The 19,940-nt window shown below is 40.9% G+C and overlaps 1 protein-coding gene across 6 annotated transcripts in view; it reads left to right on the forward strand.

The window, feature by feature from the left end:
- The first annotated feature begins 6,319 nt into the window (after positions 1 to 6,319).
- LOC100136655 (beta-3a-adrenergic receptor) overlaps positions 6,320 to 19,940 on the forward strand; it is a 63,357-nt gene continuing 49,736 nt past the window's right edge. For 3 of the 6 annotated variants that reach the window (XM_021604932.2, XM_036979129.1, XM_021604931.2), the window contains exon 1: positions 6,320 to 8,280. In XM_021604932.2, the coding sequence (XP_021460607.1) occupies positions 6,926 to 8,278 (1,353 nt within the window). In that variant the 5' untranslated portion in view covers positions 6,320 to 6,925 and the 3' untranslated portion in view covers positions 8,279 to 8,280. 6 annotated transcript variants of the gene reach the window in all.

The raw sequence follows: 19,940 nt of genomic DNA on the forward strand, positions 1-19,940 counted from the left end.
GTGGCGACCCATCATTCAGGGCACTTTTTGCTGATTTGATTTCCTACAGTTCTGACTTGGTGTACAGAGAGAATACCTGAAGAATGGCCCATGTTCTGAATTCTGTCGCTGTACATTTCAAAAGTGCTTAACAAATAGTTATATTGACTACGCCCGTCCTAGCTCGCTCACAGATTGCCTCTTATGCGCTTGTCGTCCCCTTATACCATATTTTGTACATCTCAATTATCAGCTATGTTTTTTAAAAGGCAGTAAATGAGGCTGAATGAACTGTTTCACTTCCAGACAAGGCTCCTCTGATAGCCAGGTGTAGCAGGGGTAAGGTGTTGGGACTGCTGTACGCCCTAACAGTTTGTGGACACCGTTTGTCACCGTTATAGTGCAAAAATGTATTGTTTAGTGTTGTGTTGTGTAGTGTAGTGTCTTTGCTCGTATACATCCCCAACATTTTTTTTGTTTGTTTGCCCCACCAAGATTTACATTCTAAAATCGTCACTGCTCCACCCACACAATTATCTGTAAGGTCCCTCAGTCGAGCAGTGAATTTCAAATACAGATTCAACCTCAAAGACCAGCGAGGTTTTTCAATGCCCCATGAGGCCAATAGTGACTTTAAAACAGTTACAGAGTTTAATGGCTGTGATAGGAGAAAACTCCACAATACTAACCTAATTGACAGATTTAAAAGAAGGAAACAGAATACAAATATTCCAAAACATGCAACCTGTTTGCAACAAGGCACTAAAGTAATGCAAAAATGTGGCAAAGCAATTAACGTGTTGTCCTGAACAAAGTGTTATGTCTGGAGCAAATCCAATACAACACATTACCGAGTACCACTCTCCATATTTTCAAGCATAGTGGTCACTGCATCATGGTATGGGTATGCTTGCAATCGTTAATGACAAAGGAGTTTTTCAGGATAAAAAATAAATGGAATGGAGCTAAGCACAGGCAAAATCCTAGAGGAAAACCTAGTTCAGTCTGCTTTCCACTAGACACTGGGAGAATAATTCACCTTTCAGCAGGACAATAACCTAAAACTCAAGGACAAATCTACACTGGAGTTGCGTACCAAGAAGACAGTGAATGTTCCTTGGTGGCCGAGTTACAGTTTTACTTAAATCTACTTGAAAATCTATGCAAGACCTGAAAATGGTTGTCTAGCAATGATCAACAACCAATTTGACAGAGCTTGAAGAATTTTGAAAAGCTCTTAGAGAAAAGCTCTTAGCTCTTAGATACTTACCCAGAAAGACTCACAGCTGTAATTGCTGCAAAAGCTGCCTCTACAAAGTATTGATTCAGGGTAGTGAATACTTAAGTAAATAAGATATTTCTGAATTAAATTTTCAATAAATTTGCCAACATTTCTAAAAACATGTTTTCCCTTTGTCAATATGGGGTATTGTGTGTAGATGGATGAGGGCAAAAAGTATTTGATCCATTTTGAACTCAGGCTGTAACACAAAATGTGGAATAAGTCAAGGGATATGAATATTTTCTGAAGGCACTGTACAGTATATACACATAAATGATACCATACATGAAAGCAAACACGAGAAGCAAAACACGATCATATGATCCCATGTGGTTCAGTTGGTAGATCGTGGCACTTGCAACACCAGGGTTGTGGTTTTGATACCCACAGTGGACCAGAACAAATTAAAATGTATGCCCTAGCTACTGTAAGTCACTCTGGATAAGATGACAGTAAAATAAAATATGAAACAAACACATTATTCAGTAAAAAAGTCTTGAACAATATGTTACTAGTTGGTTGGAAAGGTTATGTGTATGTGAAGGCCTTAATTCAGAATAATGACTCTGGAATTACCCAATTAAAAATAAGTCCACTGCAAAGAGGGGGGAGGTCAACACAATAAAACAGATACATTTAAGTAATTTATGGTCTGTTATTTATCTTTGGCTTAGGCTACATGCCACAAGTTGCCCAAGTGGCATTTGTTTGAAATGCATCACAGCCATGATAGGGGCAGTCTCCAGAAATGTAAACAGCCTGTCCAGTGTGGAAGGGTGAGAAAGCTGTACCCATATCAGGCCCATTCCTCAATCAACACCTCAGACTGTGCCAGTCACCATGCCCCACTGGACTAGCACCAGCTCTGGATTCATCCATGGCATATTCTCACGCAAAGACAAACGAGTGGCTGTCAAGCTGTCATCTCGGTGTCACTGAGTCTCTCCCCTGATGCCTTTGAAACCGGCCTCTCTGCCAAAACCAAGGTTAAGCACTGTGTTCAGTGCTCTGTCTCCTCTTGCCTTTGCACCTCTGCCCTCCCGACTACCCTGCTTCATCTCTGAGCCGTACAGCACCACAGAGCCTTGGACAAATAATTACATTAGAGGGAACAGGGGAAGAGGGAGGGACTCACTCCTGAGAGGGCACTGAGAGAGTTAGTGGTAATGCATCATGGTGACAGGGAGCAGTACATGCTTTAACTACAATTCAATTACCGGTAAGCATCTAAAACAGTGGTCACCAACCGGTCGATCGTGATCTCCAAGCCATTCCTAGTCGATCACCAAACATTTCTGTAAAAAACCCAATGATAAAGCCTTGCATTCCATTTTTTTTAATTTGTTTTTATTTGTTTTTAGCACCAGGAAGGCAAAGTGTTCCCATTTTTAACCATTTCCTGTGTCTGAAGCTAGAACGCTTACCTGGCGGGCCCAGAGAGCAAATCAAGTGCACCTATAGGTCTACCGGTGGCCAATCAAATGGCACAGATCACCGTGTCTGCACAGTTTCCTTGTGTCATAGACTGTAAAAACTCTCTAATTCTCTCTTTCTTTCTCTCTCTCGGAGGACCTGAGCCCTAGGACCATGCCCCAGGACTACCTGACATAATGACTCCTTGCTGTCCACAGTCCACCTGACCGTGCTGCTGCTTCAGTTTCAACTGTTCTGCCTTATTATTATTCGACCATGCTGGTCATTTATGAACATTTGAACATCTTGGTCATGTTCTGTTATAATCTCCACCCGGCACAGCCAGAAGAGGACTGGCCACCCCACATGGCCTGGTTCCTCTCTAGGTTTCTTCCTAGGTTTTGGCCTTTCTAGGGAGTTTTTCCTAGCCACCGTGCTTCTACACCTGCATTGCTTGCTGTTTGGGGTTTTAGTCTGGGTTTCTGTACAGCACTTTGAGATATCAGCTGATGTACGAAGGGCTATATAAATACATTTGATTTGATTTGATTTAAAAAGAAACCTTGAACACACAAATTTATAATGTAAGATTTCAAAACTTTTAAAGTCATGACTAGAGAGAGACTCAACAAATACAGCAAAGAGTTGCTGTTTTTATGTGTAAGTTCATGTTTAAATTGTTATTCAGCACTGTCAACTCTTTGTTCAACAGTTTTATAAACCATAAAATGCACATTCGCTACTTCCACTCACGCTACAACCAGCACTGCAGCTGCAATGAATGTATAGAAAAGTGTTTCGATAAACTTATGTTGTAATTATTTGCAGCTTGTGTCTTTGTTAATATAAAGGAATGGTTATAGGAGTAACAACATGAATTGGTGCATGAGTCAGAAATAATGCAGTGAACCTTAAGTGAAGTTTTTGCCAATCAGCTGGAAGACATCGTCCCCTTTTTTTACCGGGGGGCGGGAGAGAGGAGGGACGGTGAGTCGGGTGAGAGGCAGCCTCACCACTGTTCCCTTCCTCCCCTCAGACTGATCATCAGATGCAGGCAATCAATCCAGTAAAAAAAAATCCTATTATTATGCTCACTCAGCTGTGCCTCACAAGTAATACAACAAATGATCTATTACCAGTGCCAAAATGTTGTATTTTGACATGTCTCTCCGTCAACCCTGTGTCACCTCTAGGAAGATTTTAATCCATTTAACCCCCTTAATTTCTCCAAGTTTGACCTTCATTGTAAAATTCATTGTAAAATGTATTTATTTTGTTGCTCTGACAAAGTCATTCCTGAAGATGATTGTTTATTTCAAGAGATTCGTGATTCATTTACTTCTGAACCTCATTTTAAGGTCAACCCTGTTACGTGAACTGAATTTTCATTTTAATATGGTGAAATTATTCCTTTTAAAATATTTATTTCTAAATTAACATTGAACATTAACAGTTAAATCACAGTATAAAAGCATATGAGCTGGTTGTACTGTTTTTGGCCATTTTCTGGTGTTTTGTGGTGGAAAACTGAGCAGGTCGAGCATAATAACTTAACCCTGTTGCCCAGAGACAGGCTAAAAATGTTTTAACAATAAAAACAATTTTGTGAAGCTTGAATTTAATTGTTGCACACAAAAAGCTTCCATTCCCCCTGTCACAAGGGGATTTATGGCTGATTTAAGCTTAAATGGTCAACCCTATTACGGTCAATCCTGTTACTTTATTTGGCACTTAATAAACACTCACTATATAAACATGTTTTTTATGAAGTTGAACATGTGCTCTTCATGACAGAATGTTGAAATTAGGTCAAATCAAAAAGCCACACTTCTCAAAAGGCACCAAATTGGTGGAATGACCCTAATGGAACATTTACTTTAGAGAGAGCATTTATTACCCATAAACAAATGAGTACAGATGCAGACAGCATCTGTACAAATCTAATTCACCTTTTTTTTTCTTAAACCATGGTTAATAAAGGCAAATCAAAAAACATACAGTACTGTTATACTGGTATGGAATAAAGGAAGTAATATCCCAAAAGAAGAGATGCCAGTCAATCTGATCTCTGGTTTGACACAGCTTCTATTTAAATGATCCCTCCTAAAGGAGTTACTGCATCAGCAACGGATCGATCCTACAGCCATGTCCTTGACCAAGGTACCTAAACTAAGCTGCTGCGTCAGTGAAGATCGTGATCTATGAAAGTCATAGGTAAATAGTTCATGTTTCTTATCATTATTAATGACCATTTTAGCAGAGGAGTCCCTCGTGTTCTGTTTTGTATTCCTCTGAACGTTTGAATAATTCAAACAGACATCAAAATGTTTATCCAAGATAAATAACAGTCAGAAGCTGGTTTTCATTTCCTAGAAATAAGTTCCTAATTAGCAATGGATTTATGTAAACATTATTATGTTTTGGAGTACAAAAAGGCAAGGCACAGTACTGTTCTCACCCCAATTGAATTAGAGAAACAGAAATGACATTATCATTGTGACAGATACACACTGAGTTAGTAAAAGGCATTTTGAAACTTCTGTTAGTGAACTGTCCATAAAAGGAACTACGATGACAACACCCCATAGCACCCCCACGGCTATCTGAGGTGGATGGCATGCCAGGCATTTGCTTGATTGTTCTTCCTCAATGTACTAGCTGGCGTGAGTCATGTCAAGATAACAATCTATTATTTTTAGTGCTGGTCTACTAAGTCAGAAGGAGGGCACTGGTTTCCTTTTCAGCTGGGGGTGTCCTGACTTGCAGTCTACACTTGTTCGAGAAACGTTACCACAAATTGTGTTAGTGTGTCAACAAATAACTGAAGCACATGCCCAGTCAAGAAACCTTTCAATTTTCCTCATGGATTAGAATTGATGGTATGAATTTTCCAGCGAATGAGGAAGGACTGAAAGTGTGACAAACAATATGTAAACAATACGTTTTTTGTGCAATTCCAATACCATCTGTAACAATATATAGAACAACTCAAAAAGGTCTGTGCAGCATGCAAGTGACAGTGATTCATCGGTTACATAATTGAAAGGCCACAGAATAAAAGGGAGCTGTCTATCTTAATGGGGCCAGCAACGAACAAGCCTGTCAAGTCGTGGGCACTATCAGGTGATGTCAGCAAAGTCATGGGTTAACCTACAGTAAAATCACGTAACCTCCGGCAATGCTCCATCAAGACTAAAAAGGAACACCAGTAGCTGCAGCACTTGATCACACTGAAGGAAACCTTACCTCATACAAGAATTGGTCTACTAACTAATAGTTACCTGCTAGGCTTTGAAAGTGAGTATCTTAGAGTGTTTTCCAGGCATGAATCGCCTGTGATTGGTTTAATTCAAATTCTACACACTGGGCACAGGCGTCAATTCAACATCTATTTCACATTGGTTCAACGTTATTTCATTGAAATGACGTGGAAACAATGTTGATTCAACCGGTGTGTGCCCAGTGGGGATTGAGTATGTGGTAGTGACTGTACAGCATGAGCAGATTGCTCCCTGACTAGCAGTGTCTCAGTACACACAGGCAGGCACGCTTCACAGCTCCTCCCTCAGCTAGGGTGTGATTAAAGCCAGTGCACACAGAGAGAGAGAGAGAGAAGGGTGGAGAGATAGGGAGGGAGAAACACTCAAAGAGGGAGGGGCAGCTACTTGGTGGACTTTTGTGGTTCTTGCAGCAGCGTCACAGCTACTTGCTCTCGACAGTGTGGCATCACTCTCATATTACACAAGGCGAAAAGCGCTCCAGCCAAATACTACAGTATGTATGATTGGATTTATTTCACAGGTATAAGGGTTGGCCTTCTTTTTGAAAAGTTTTTCTTTACTTCTTGAATTGGTTGTTTGTTTCACTATCCTCTCCATGGATGTATAAAACTAAGGCAAAATAAGCAAAAAGGATTGTAAAGTATTTTTTATTTTAATTTGTACATTTTGGATGCATTGCACTGACAAGACAACATGTTGTTGTCAGCGACATTAGAGGAACTTCTCACCAACCTTTTTTGTCTTTGGAGACAGACATCCATAAACCACTGGTAGTGTTTGTAGGATCTGGACACTGGCCAGTGATACATGAAAGCTGTTTTACGTTTGCTTTGAATGAATAGAAGCGAGAGGATGTGACATAGAGAGACCAAGTTCTTGTGAGTTTGACTTTAAAAATGCTGGTACAAAATGTATTTTTTTACCCTTAATACATGAAAAATATATTTTCACTTTGTGTATCTCTCTGCTTATGAAGATGGATTTCAACTTGAGTAGCACAGTGCTCTATGCGGTCAACAGCACTGTGACCCCCTTCCTCAACAATACAGGACCCTACCATCCTGCAGCGGGACCCTGGAGTTTATTACTGCTGGTGATAATCATCATGACCATCGTGGTGGGCAACCTGCTGGTCATCATCGCTATAGCACGCACATCCCAGTTACAGACTATAACTAACATCTTCATCATGTCCCTGGCCTGTGCTGACCTCATCATGGGGGTCCTGGTGGTCCCTCTGGGGGCCACCATAGTGCTGACAGGGAACTGGCAGCTGAGTGACACCTCTTGTGAGCTCTGGACCTCCGTAGACATGCTCTGTGTCACGGCTAGCATTGAGACTCTTTGCGTGATTGCAGTGGACCGCTATATTGCTATTACAAGGCCCCTCAGGCACAAGGTTCTGCTTAATAAGTGGCGTGCCCGGTTAATAGTGTGTGTGGTTTGGATTGTGTCTGCTCTGATATCCTTTGTGCCCATCATGAACCAGTATTGGCGAGCAGAGGATGACCCGGAGGCCGTGCTGTGCTATCAGGACCCTGCCTGCTGTGACTTTTTGATCAACCGGACCTTTGCCATTATATCCTCTGTAGTGTCATTCTACATCCCTTTGCTCATAATGATATTTGTCTATGCCAAAGTCTTCCTTATAGCCACACGACAGGTACAGCTCATAGACAAGATCCGTCTGCGCTTCCAGAGTGAGTGCCCAGTCCCCCAGACGCAACAGCTGAGCCACCACAGTAACAACATCCTGCCCTTGGGCTATGGAGGCTCCTGCAGCAGAAGCAGCACCAGCTCAGCTCGCAAGAGGAGCTCCAGGCGAAGGCCTTCACGGCTAACGGTTATCAAGGAGCACAAGGCCCTCAAGACCTTGGGCATTATCATGGGCACCTTCACCCTCTGCTGGCTGCCTTTCTTTGTGGCTAACATAATCAACGTGTTTGACAGGAATGTGCCCCCTGGAGAGATCTTCCGCCTGCTCAACTGGCTGGGCTACATCAATTCTGGCCTCAACCCCATCATCTACTGCAGAAGCCCTGAGTTCCGCACTGCTTTCAAGAACCTACTGGGCTGCCCCTGGTTTTCCACCCCACGATTTAACATCTTCTACAAGGAGCTGCGGACACGATGCCCCTGCTTCCTGGGTTCGGCTGAGGCAGGGGCGGCCTCTTTTCAGAAGCCCCCTGCTGCTGCCACGCCTGAGGGTGATGAGAGCATGGCCAGCAGTCAGAGCAGCTATAAGAGTTTGGAACCTTCCCCAGGACCCCCACACTCCAACGGCATCACACAGTTCAGTGACTTCTCAGAACCAGAAAATTAATTGTAAGTTTCTTCTTGTTATGATTTCAAATTTTGCACACTACATTTTCTCATTCCATGCAGTAAAATACTATAAACAATGCATTAAAAAAAAATTGCACAGATAACTGGGTCTTTCCACCAATTCAGTGGCTTTTGAGATACAGTGCCTTCAGAAAGTATTCACACCCTTTGACTTGTTCCAAATGTTCTTGTGTTACAGCCTGAATTTAAAATAGATGAAATGTAGTTTTTGTATCACTATAACTACACACAATACCCCATAATGTCAAAGAGGAATGACGTTTAGAAATGTTTACAAATGAATAAAAATTAAAAGCTTAAATGTCAATAAGTATTATTATTTAGGCTTGTTACGGCAAGCCTACATAAGTTCAGGAGTAAACATTTGCTTAACAAGTAGCACGTAATACGTTGCATGGACTCACTCTGTGTGCAATAATAGTGTTTAACATGATTTTTGAATGACTACCTCATCTCTTTACCACACACATACTGTAAGGTCCCTTAATCAAACAGGGAATTTCAAACACATATTCAACCACAAAGACCAGGCACGTTTTCCAATGCCTCGCGAAGAAGGGCACTTACAGTATTGGTAGATGGATAAAAACAAAGAAAATTAGACATTGAATATCCCTTTGAGCCTGGTGAAGTTATTCATTACACTTGGAAGGACACTGCTCAGGAACTTCACCATGAGGCCAACGGTGACTTTAAAACAGTTACAGAGGTTAATGGCTGTGATGGGAGAAAACTGAGGATGGATCAACAACACTGTAGTTAATCCACAATATTAACCTAAATGACAGAGTGAAAAGCAGGGGCGTAAAGTACTTAAGTAGAAATACTTAGTACTATTTAAATCGTTTTTGGGGGGTTTTGTATTTTACTTTACTATTTATATTTTTGACAACTTTGACTTTTACTTCCCTACATTCCTAAAAAAATATGTACTTCTTACTCCCTACATTTTCCTTGACACCCAAAAGTACTTGTTACATTTTAAATGATTAGCAGGACAGGAAAATGGTCTAATTCACACACTTATCAAGAGAATAAGTGGTCATCCCTACTGCCTCTGATCTGACGCACTCACTAAACACAAATGCATCGTTTGTTAATTATTTCTGAGTGATGGAGTGTGCCCCTGGCTATCCGTATATTTTAAAAACAAGAACATGGTGCCGTCTGCTTTGCTTAACATAAGGAATTTGAAAAGATGTACACATTTTACTGTTGATACTTAAGTATACTTAGAACCAAATACTTTTAGACTTTTAATCAAATATTATTTTACTCGGTAACATTCACTTTTACTTGAGCAACTTTCTATTAAGGTATCTATACTTTTACTCAAGTATGACAATTGAGTACTTTTTCCACTATTGGTGAAAATAAGGAAGCCTGTATAGAATACAAATATTCCAAAACATGCAACCTGTTTGCAATAAGGCACTAAAGTAACACTGCAAAAAAATGTGGCAAAGCAATTACTGTTTTGTCCTGAATACAAAGTGTTATGTTTGGTGCAAATCCAATACAACACATTACTGAGCGCCAATCTTCAAACAGCCCTCACACTAAATTCCAACCTCAGTGTGGAAATATAACAAATCTAGTTTTTGACTGTACTGGGTCTTTAAAGGGAACTTTATTGAATATAAAATTCAATATTGGTGCACAATGTCTGCTTAAAAGATCAAAGGGATGCAAAAGTCCCTCATTTTGTGGAACGACCCAACTCACATTTTCACGTTTCAGCATTTGCACTATTAGATTTGGTAATGATAATCTTGAGAAGACACTATGGTCCATGTCTAAGGTGCTCAGTGTGGTCACAATGAAATGCTTGTGCACATTTTAGCTCTGATAAAAGTTTTAGTCTATTGCCCACAGGACAGCTCAGGCACAGTTAAGACAGGCAGTATGTTTGGGAATCTGCGTAAATGTGTAATGTCTGTGGTAGTAGAAGAAAAATATTGCATCAGTGGTCTGACGTGAGCATTAAATCGTTTTCTTAAACTTTAGGGCTCCTCTTATCTTTAGCGGTCTACAGCTGTGAAGAATGATCTGAGAAGTCACAACAGATCTTTTGTTAAGTAGGACACTCTGAACTTCAAATATCCCTATTTCTCTCTTAATACCATCAAATACTGTCAGAGGAACCTTTTTAATGTTTAGAAATCCCAAAACTGTGAAAGACAAGCTTTTTGTTGTCATGCAAGGCGACTAATTCTCAACCCTCCCGTATCAAAATGAGAAAAAAAAGTTGAGTGACATAATATTATTTCAGTTAAGTATTAAAGAGAAAACCACTTTAAAAGTGATTTAAAGATGACAGTTTTATGACAAAATGCAAGCATACTGTAAACCAACGCAAGCTCTGAACTGAAAAGTTTTGCTTGTAAAATAAAGACAGACCAAATAGTATGGGCAATGAAATGAAATCAACCAAAGTACAGGAATATAAATTATGTAGATGCTATACATTTTCAGTTTAGTTCTAATTGTCTTTTCAATGTAGGCCTATTGATATCTGATATTTCCCTGTAATATTGTTGCAATACACTACCATAAGTTAAATAAGCATTTTACAAGTGTTTACAAGTTTTGTGTGTGTGTGTGTGTGTGTGTGTGTGTGTGTGTGTGTGTGTGTGTGTGTGTGTGTGTGTGTGTGTGTGTGTGTGTGTGTGTACTGTCAATCATTCAATGCATCTCTATTTAAGAATGAAATCAATCCAGAGGGCATGTTTAGGATCGTATCTGTAGTTTTAGCGGTATACCTTTGGGAAACGGGAAATGTTTTTGGTAATCAAACAATCTCTTGAATCTTTCCCTCACATGTTTCATAGAGCTCACTGGGCATGCATGTTGAATATCAGGGAGAATCCATATTTGGATATGTTCTGAATACATCAAGGTGCTGTGTCCGACTAAAATAGATTTGGCAGAACCATGTACAATAAATAAATACACTCAATGCTTACATATTCAAAGATAAGCTGATGTGGGAATATAACATTGGAACATAATGTGAAATGTAATATTTATATTTCCATTATCTTGATCCATAAATATCAAAGTAGTTTGTTTAAACACGGTAGATTAACTAGTTGCTGGTACCATATTATGTTATCTGTAATCCATCTTTGAATCCAGCTCATGTCAACCTTATACAAATTACTATCAGATGTCCACGGTTTTTCTCTAAGAAACAAACACATCAGTAATTTTGTGCTTCTGTAGTTGTATATGTAGCTGTATATGTAGCTGTATATGTAGCTGTATATGTAGCTGTATGTGTAGCTGTATGTGTAGCTGTATATGTAGCTGTATATGTAGCTGTATATGTAGCTGTATGTGTAGCTGTATGTGTAGCTGTATATGTAGCTGTATATGTAGCTGTATATGTAGCTGTATATGTAGCTGTATATGTAGCTGTATATGTAGCTGTATATGTAGCTGTATGTGTAGCTGTATGTGTAGCTGTATATGTAGCTGTATATGTAGCTGTATATGTAGCTGTATGTGTAGCTGTATGTGTAGTTGTATATGTAGCTGTATATGTAGCCGTATATGTAGCTGTATATGTAACTGTATACTGTATGTAACTGTATATGTAACTGTATACTGTATGTAACTGTATATGTAACTGTATACTGTATGTAACTGTATATGTAACTGTATACTGTATGTAAATGTAAATGTAGCTGTATGTGTAACTGTATACTGTATGTAACTGTATATGTAACTGTATATGTAGCTGTATATGTAGCTGTATATGTAACTGTATATGTAGCTGTATATGTAACTGTATATGTAGCCGTGTTTATCCAATGGCATTGAAGAGTATACCACCTCAGACATCGGCTTCATCAATAATTGCACCGACGATGTAGTCCCCACAGTGACCGTACATATCCCAACCAGAAGCCATGTATTTCAGCCAACATCTGCATCGAGTTAAAGGCCAGAGCTGCCTCTTTCAAGGAGAGGGACACTAATCCGGACACTTATAAGAAATCCCGCTATGCCCTCAGACGAACCATCAAACAACCAAAATCAATATAGGATTAACATTGAATCCTACTACACCGGCTCTGATACTCGGATGTGGCAGGGCTCGAAAACTATTATGGACTACAAACGGAAACCCAGACGCGAGCTGCCTAGTGACACAAGCCTACCAGACGAGCTAAATGCCTTTTATGCTCGTTTCGAGGCAAGCAACACTGAAGCATGCACAAGAGCATCAGCTGTTCTGGATGACTGTGTGATAACGCTCTCAGTAGCCGATGTGAGCAAGACCTTTAAACAGGTCAACATTCACCTTGCCGCGGGGCCAGACGGATTACCAGGACGTGTACTGAAAGCATGCGCGGACCAACTGGCAAGTGTCTTCACTATCATTTTCAGCCTCTCCCTGACCAAGTCTGTAATACCTACATGTTTCAAGCAGACCACCATAGTCCCTGTGCCCAAGTAAGCGAAGGTAACCTGCCTAAATTATTACTGCCCCGTAGCATGTCAGTGGCCATGAAGTGCTTTGAAAGGCTGGTCATGGCTCACATCAACAGCATCCTCCCGGATACCCTAGACCCACTCCAATTCGCATACCACCCCGACAGATCCACAGATGACACAATCTCAATCGCACTCCACACTGCCCTTTCCCACCTGGACAAAAGGAACACCTATGTGAGAATGCTGTTCATTGACTACAGCTCAGCGTTCAACACCATAGTGCCCACGAAGCTCATCACTAAGCTAAGAACCCTGGGACTAACACCTCCCTCTGCAACTGGATCCTGGACTTCCTGAATGGCCTCCCCCAGGTGGTAAGGGTAGGCAACAACATGTCTGCCATGCTGATCCTAAACAATGGGGCCCCTCGGGGGGTTGTACTTAGTCCCTTCCTGTACTCCCTGTTCACCCACGACTGCGTGGCTAAACATGACTCCAACACCAGCATTAAGTTTGCTGATGACAACAGTGGTAGGCCTGATCAGTGACAATGATGAGACAGCCTATAGGGAGGAGGTCAGAGAACTGGCAGTGTGGTGCCAGGACAACAACCTCTCCCTCAATGCAAAACAAAGGAGCTGATCGTGGACTACAGGAAAAGGAGGGCGAAACAGGCCCCCATTCTCATTGACGGTGCTGTAGTGGAGCGGGTCGAGAGTATCAAGTTCCTTGGTGTCCACATCACCAACAAACTATCATGGTCCAAACACCAAGACAGTCCTGAAGAGGGCACAACAAAACCTATTCCCCCTCAGGAGACTGAAAAGATTTGGCATGGGTCCCCAGATCCTCAAAACGTTCTACAGCTGTACCATCGAGATTATCCTAACCGGTTGCATCACCGCCTGGTATGGCAACTGCTTGGCATCTGACCATAAGGCACTACAGAGGGTAGTGCGTACGATCTAGTGCATCACTGTGGCCAAGCTTCCTGCCATCCAGGACCTATATAATAGGCAGTGTCAGAGGAAAGCCCATAAAATTGTCAGAGACTCCAGTCACCCAAGTCACAGACTGTTTACTCTGCTACCACATGGCAAGCGGTACCAGAGTACCAAGTCTAGGACCAAAAGGTCCCTTAACAGCTTCTACCCCCAAGCCATAAGACTGCTGAACAATTAATCAAATGGCCACCGGACTATTTACATTGACACTGCTGCTACTCGCTAATTATTATCTATGTCACTTCACCACTACCTACATGTACAAATTACCTCAACTAACCTGCACACTGACTCTGTACCGGTACCACCTGTATATAGCCTCGTTGTTGTATTTTGTGTTACTTTTGATTATTCTTTACTTTATTTGGTAAATATTTTCTTCTTGAACTGCACTGTTGGTTAAGGGCTTGTAAGTAAGCATTTCATGATAAGGTCTACACTTGTTTTCGGCGCATGTGACAAATAAAGTTTGATTTGATTTGTATATGTAGCTGTACGCTACCATGCTCTTTAACACCAGATCTTACTGTGTTGTGGGACCTTAACTACCAGTTGATTATCAATTTAGAACCTGAAGGTTAATACAGCTAAGAAAACATGAATATAACATCTTTGATGAAAAAGGACTGCATTATAAAAATACATGACAGTAAAGTATGTCCAAACTTTACCAAATGAAAGTGTGAATGTCTCATGCAGAGCAACATGAGCTGATCAATGTTTAGCCTGTATAGAGAAGCTTCCCAATAGTTGAGTGGTTTTTATGCCTCTGCTGGGGCCCCTCTGCAGCCTGTCCAACACCACCCGCAGCTGATAAAGCTTTATCACTGGGCCACAATACTTCCACTCACTGGGAGACGCTATTTACAAGACAAATAGGCGAAGGGAGCACACGGTTTGGTTACAGTTGGACTGCTAAACATGTCTTACCAAACCAATCCAATTTGCAGAGTAACTCCATACACTATACAGATGCTGGGATCAGGTTTCCTTTTTAATGACTACCAATTCCCTCTAACAACTTCAACCATATGTCACAACCTGGCTCTTAGATGGTGACAAGCAAGGGAGTCCACACGTTGGCAATTGAATAACAAAAAATATTTATTAAATAACAAAGTATAAAACTACAAAGGAAAACTAACCTGAGAAGTGTGAAAGTAGGCATGTGAGGGATGTAATGGAGATGCATGGATGAAGGTAAAATGTGTGAACTCTTGAAGGGTGCACCTAATCCAAAAACATAATCAACCAGATCACAAAACAAAATGGTGCTTGTGGAGAAAGAGAGCCAAGACTGGGCACCAGGAACTTTTATCTCCTAGTTGATCCCAAACCCAGGTGCAACTTGTCACCTTAACGACCCAATCAGCTCCACCTGTCCCCAATCTGAAAATAAAAGCACAAACACAGAGAGAGTGAGGCAGGGAGAGTGAGGCAGGGAGAGTGAGGCAGGGAGAGTGAGGCAGGGAGAGTGAGGCAGGGAGAGTGAGGCAGGGAGAGTGAGGCAGGGAGAGTGAGGCAGGTGTAACCCATAGCAAGTGCGGGCACTCACGGCTGTCTGCATCAGTTGAAGGGTAGTGGGCTATGTTATCTTTACTGATCTCCAGCAGGGGTTTGGGGGCAGTTAGGACTCGTTATGAATGCACTTTCTTCTCACACATGCACTATTGGATCTAAAGATTACTTCAAAAGCTACAGAGGTGACGATTGTCTACTAATATGTATAGGCAGGTGACATGAAATTACAATTTTAGTTATCCAAACAGTTCATTTGTATCGTCACATTTGTATCTAGATACATGTTATTTAGCAGACGCTTTTTTTTATGCTGCCATCTGAGGTCTTTTACAGATAGAGCCAATCAGTTGGGCAGGAACATGGGAGACATTTTAAGAGCACATAAAGTATTCCTTAAAAGTAGCAGAGCCTGTCCAGTTCAGCCTGAGAAAGAAGGCTATAGCTCAGTGTAATACTACTCACACCGGCACTGCAATGCTTTGAGATAGATTTGATCATGTCAGGAAGATCAATGTGTCTCAGACAAACTGGGCCGTGGCTTTGACAGTATATCGAATGTGGATGATAAAGCGTGTGCACCATATTAGCTCGGCAGGCAGGGCGGCTAGGCTAAGACACGGCATGAATCAGGGATCTGTGGTTAGGCTAGGACAGTGATTCCCAACCGGGGTACTAGAACCCCTGAGGGTACCTGTCCTATCCACAGGGGGTACTTGAGAAGACTCATGAGACCATAGGCCTACTGATAAAATGCACATGAGGGGTACTTCACTGTCTCATAATGGTTGAGAGGTCTTTGAAACGTCAGTGGGACAATACTAACAATTAATAACTATTCTTATTAAAGTGCATGACAAACAGCCCTAAATAGGGAATAGTCTGAGCTTTGTTCAAATGACTGCTTATACATTGTTCTTGACAAAGTCGATGCCACATGGGCAATTCATGGTAATTATTTGTTCTCTCAAATGTGATACTGATAGTGCTGAGCATGAGGTAGAGAAAGATAAGCACCCAACACAGAGCAACAGATAGCAGTGCAGCTTTGTGTAGGTTAGCTGTCATCAACAGATGTTTTATTTACGTGACAGACCTCTAGGCACGCAATCGGCTGCCCATATAAGTAGGCACAGTGGCTTACTTTGAGTTTCTGCCACATATGCACCATGTTGTCTGGGTGGATGTTTTCTACATTTTCCATTAGGCTTACCCCATTTCATGAATTCCATTTACTGTATGAATAGGACATGTAGTATATGAATAGGACATGTATGGAATAGGACATGTGGATTGGAATAGGAAATGTAGTATATTAATAGAACATGTATGGAATAGGACATGTAGTATAGGAATAGGACATGTATGGAATAGGACATGTAGTATAGGAATAGGACATGTGGATTGGAATAGGAAATGTAGTATATTAATAGAACATGTATGGAATAGGACATGTAGTATAGGAATAGGACATGTAGTATAGGAATAGGAAATGTAGTATAGGAATAGGACATGTAGTATAGGAATAGGAAATGTAGTATAGGAATAGGACATGTAAGATATATGAATAAGACATGTAAGATATATGAATAAGACATGTACAGAATAGGACATGTACAGAATAGGAATAGGACATGTAGTATAGGAATAAGACATGTAATATAGGAATAGGACATGTACAGAATAGGACATGTAGTATAGGAATATGACACATAGTATAGGAATTGGACACGTAGTATAGGAATAGGACATGTACAGAATAGGACATGTAGTATAGGAATATGACACATAGTATAGGAATTGGACATGTAGTATAGGAATAGGACATTTACGGAACAGGACATGGAAATTGTTAATTCCATATGGTAGTCTTAACTAGCACGCATTGCAGCAAAATAAACAAATCTGTTTATGTCCTCAGAATTTCTCATAACAAACAGTAATGTTTTTTGGAGATCTATAGAGTGACAGCTGCTACTGCATTAGTCCCCATGATGCGGCAGCGCTACATACAGCCTCTTGTAATAGTTATCACACACTCATTCTCTTTCATAAGCAGTGGCCTGCTCGGGATGGGTCAGGGGGAAGGTGATAAGACTAATGAGAAAGGAAAACACTTAGTGATAGAACACACATTCCTATGTGTCAATCTTATCTTTAAGCACGGCAGTGGGGTATTTGTTTTCAGAAAAAAATAATGATTAATTTTGAGTCAACACTTCTCCCAACATACAGATTATTAAAAAGCAACATAGGCTATGTTTACATAGGCAGCCCAATGCTGATCTTTTGCCCAATGATTGGCAAAATATGTGATCTGATTTGTCAAAAGACCAATTAGTGGCAAAAGATGTGATCTGATTTGTCAAAAGACCAATGATTGGCAAACGATGTGATCTGATTTGTCAAAAGACCAATTAGTTGCAAAAGAACAGAATTGGGCTGTAGGTGTAAATGCAGCCATAGTTGTCAACTCCTGGAAGCTAAATGCCATGAAGAACTTTAGAATTCTAGAGCAGGGTTTGATTTTATTTATATTTGAGAAAAGGCTTAGGCCTGAAAAAAATAAAGATACGGCCTCTCGGGTGGTGCAGTGGTTAAGGGCCACCAGAGACTCTGGGTTCACGCCAAGGCTCTGTCGTAACCGGCTGGGACGGGGAGGTCCGTGGGGCTACGCACAATTGGCACAGCGTCGGAGAGATTGGCCGGTAGGGATATCCTTGTCTCATCGCGCACCAGCGACTCATGTGGTGGGCTGGGTGCAGTGCGCGCTAACCAAGGTTGCCAGGTGCACGGTGTTTCTGGTGTTTCTGGCGGCTGGCTTCCGAGTTGGATGCGCGCTGTGTTAAGAAGAAGTACGGCTTGGTTGGGTTGTGTATCGGAGGATGCATGACTTTCAACCTTCGTCTCTCCCGAGCCCGTACGGGAGTTGTAGCGATGAGACAAGATTGTAGCTACTAAACAATTGGATACCACAAAATTGGGAAGAAAAAAAGGGGGGTAAAATTGAATAAAGAAATAATGTATTGTTGTATTGTTTGATTATACAAGGCCAACACAATCAATATTGCAAGTTTGATTTCTGGAGCACCATTTCATTGTTATCTTCAATTGAACCATTCAGCAAAGAGTGCATAGCTGTTTTGTTAACACTGGAGCCAAACTGAGATAGAATAGTTCAGTTCAGCCATGGGACAAAAGGAGGAAGACTGTATAATAGAAAGACGCCGTTATCACAAAAAAATTCATGTTTGATTATCATACTAATTAAGCATAAAAAATTCAGAGCCTCAATGTTAGAAGAGAGGTTGGTTTTATAATGGCTTTGCAATCATTAGCTAAGTGGCACTGACTTTTGTGTTTGCCCAGGCACTAAAAGGTTATGGCTTAAATTGCCATCTGACAGAGTCATACCAGGGCTTTAAAAAGGGGAACCTATTGCAGCTTTCTGTGGAAATTCTTTGTGGGCTGTGTCTGGAACAGTAATGTCCATCTGATGGCTGATGGAGTAAACTCTCTTTCTGTATGCTACCAAGCAATTGAGACTGAGGCATGATCCAAACACCACGTCCCTCAAAAGAAACATGTAGTGTGTCAGGCATGATTATCAAATCTCCCTCCCAAAATACAGCAGATGAAAGATTCCTAGAACTCACATCGCAAGGATATCACATGAAATCCACAGAAATCCTAGGTTAAGAAGTTTCTGTGCAGCACCTATATTCAGTTCAGTAATTGCTTTTGTGAAATAGCACTCACGAGGCATCACAACAAGTAATGAAGGCCAACATGTTGTGGCAGTGTGAACTCAACTCTCAAATGCTTATGTTCAAAGCAAATTGAATTGCTCAGACACATTACACTTTTCCCCCTCTGAACTTTCAGCTTCCATTTGTTTGGCATGGCAACTATATCAGGCAAGAAATAGCTTTTGGATAGAATCCACCAAGCGTAGAGGCGGTGGAAATATGTCCATCTGCAGGCCTGCCTAATATACTGAGTGACTCAGAGCACCTGCCAAAATTGGCTTATTGCTCCAAATGACTGAGTAAAACATTTATACACACTTTAGGTGCCACCAGAACTATTTTTAACAGACATTGGTGATGCCTGAGTCCTTTAATAGAACTGCATGCTGAGTGTGTAATGCCACACAGCTAAGTGTGAAATCTACATCCCTGCTCCTGTAGACTGGAATGCAGCGATGTATTGATATGAATAAACAAATACATTGTACTCTGTTTTAGATCATTTTGTCAGTTAAACAGCATTATCAACTGTAAAATGCCATTGTAAGTACAGTCAATGTTTAGAAAGGCTAGTCATAACAGTTAATATATTAATTGATTTTTCTCATGACAGGATCAATGCTGCATGAAATACACCACATACTACAGGCATGCAGGACAGTCACAAAATATAACCAGTGAAACAGGAAATTGATCTGCTGACAGATGAATGCACTAAGGCTAAGCCTTTCCATTCTGTCTCAAATAAATCACATTGTACAATCTTTAACACAATGGCCACTTTTTCAGATTACAGCCAGTGACAAGTATTGTATATCAAAAGTATGGTCAGGATTCCATACAAAGAACAATTGCAAAATGTAAATGTCGTTCTCAGAGTGGCCATTGCAAAAGAGCTCTTTATGTGTGCAGACGACCATAACAG

The sequence above is a fragment of the Oncorhynchus mykiss genome, chromosome 6 (genome assembly GCF_013265735.2).
Source record: "Oncorhynchus mykiss isolate Arlee chromosome 6, USDA_OmykA_1.1, whole genome shotgun sequence".
Classification (NCBI taxonomy): Eukaryota; Metazoa; Chordata; class Actinopteri; order Salmoniformes; family Salmonidae; genus Oncorhynchus; species Oncorhynchus mykiss.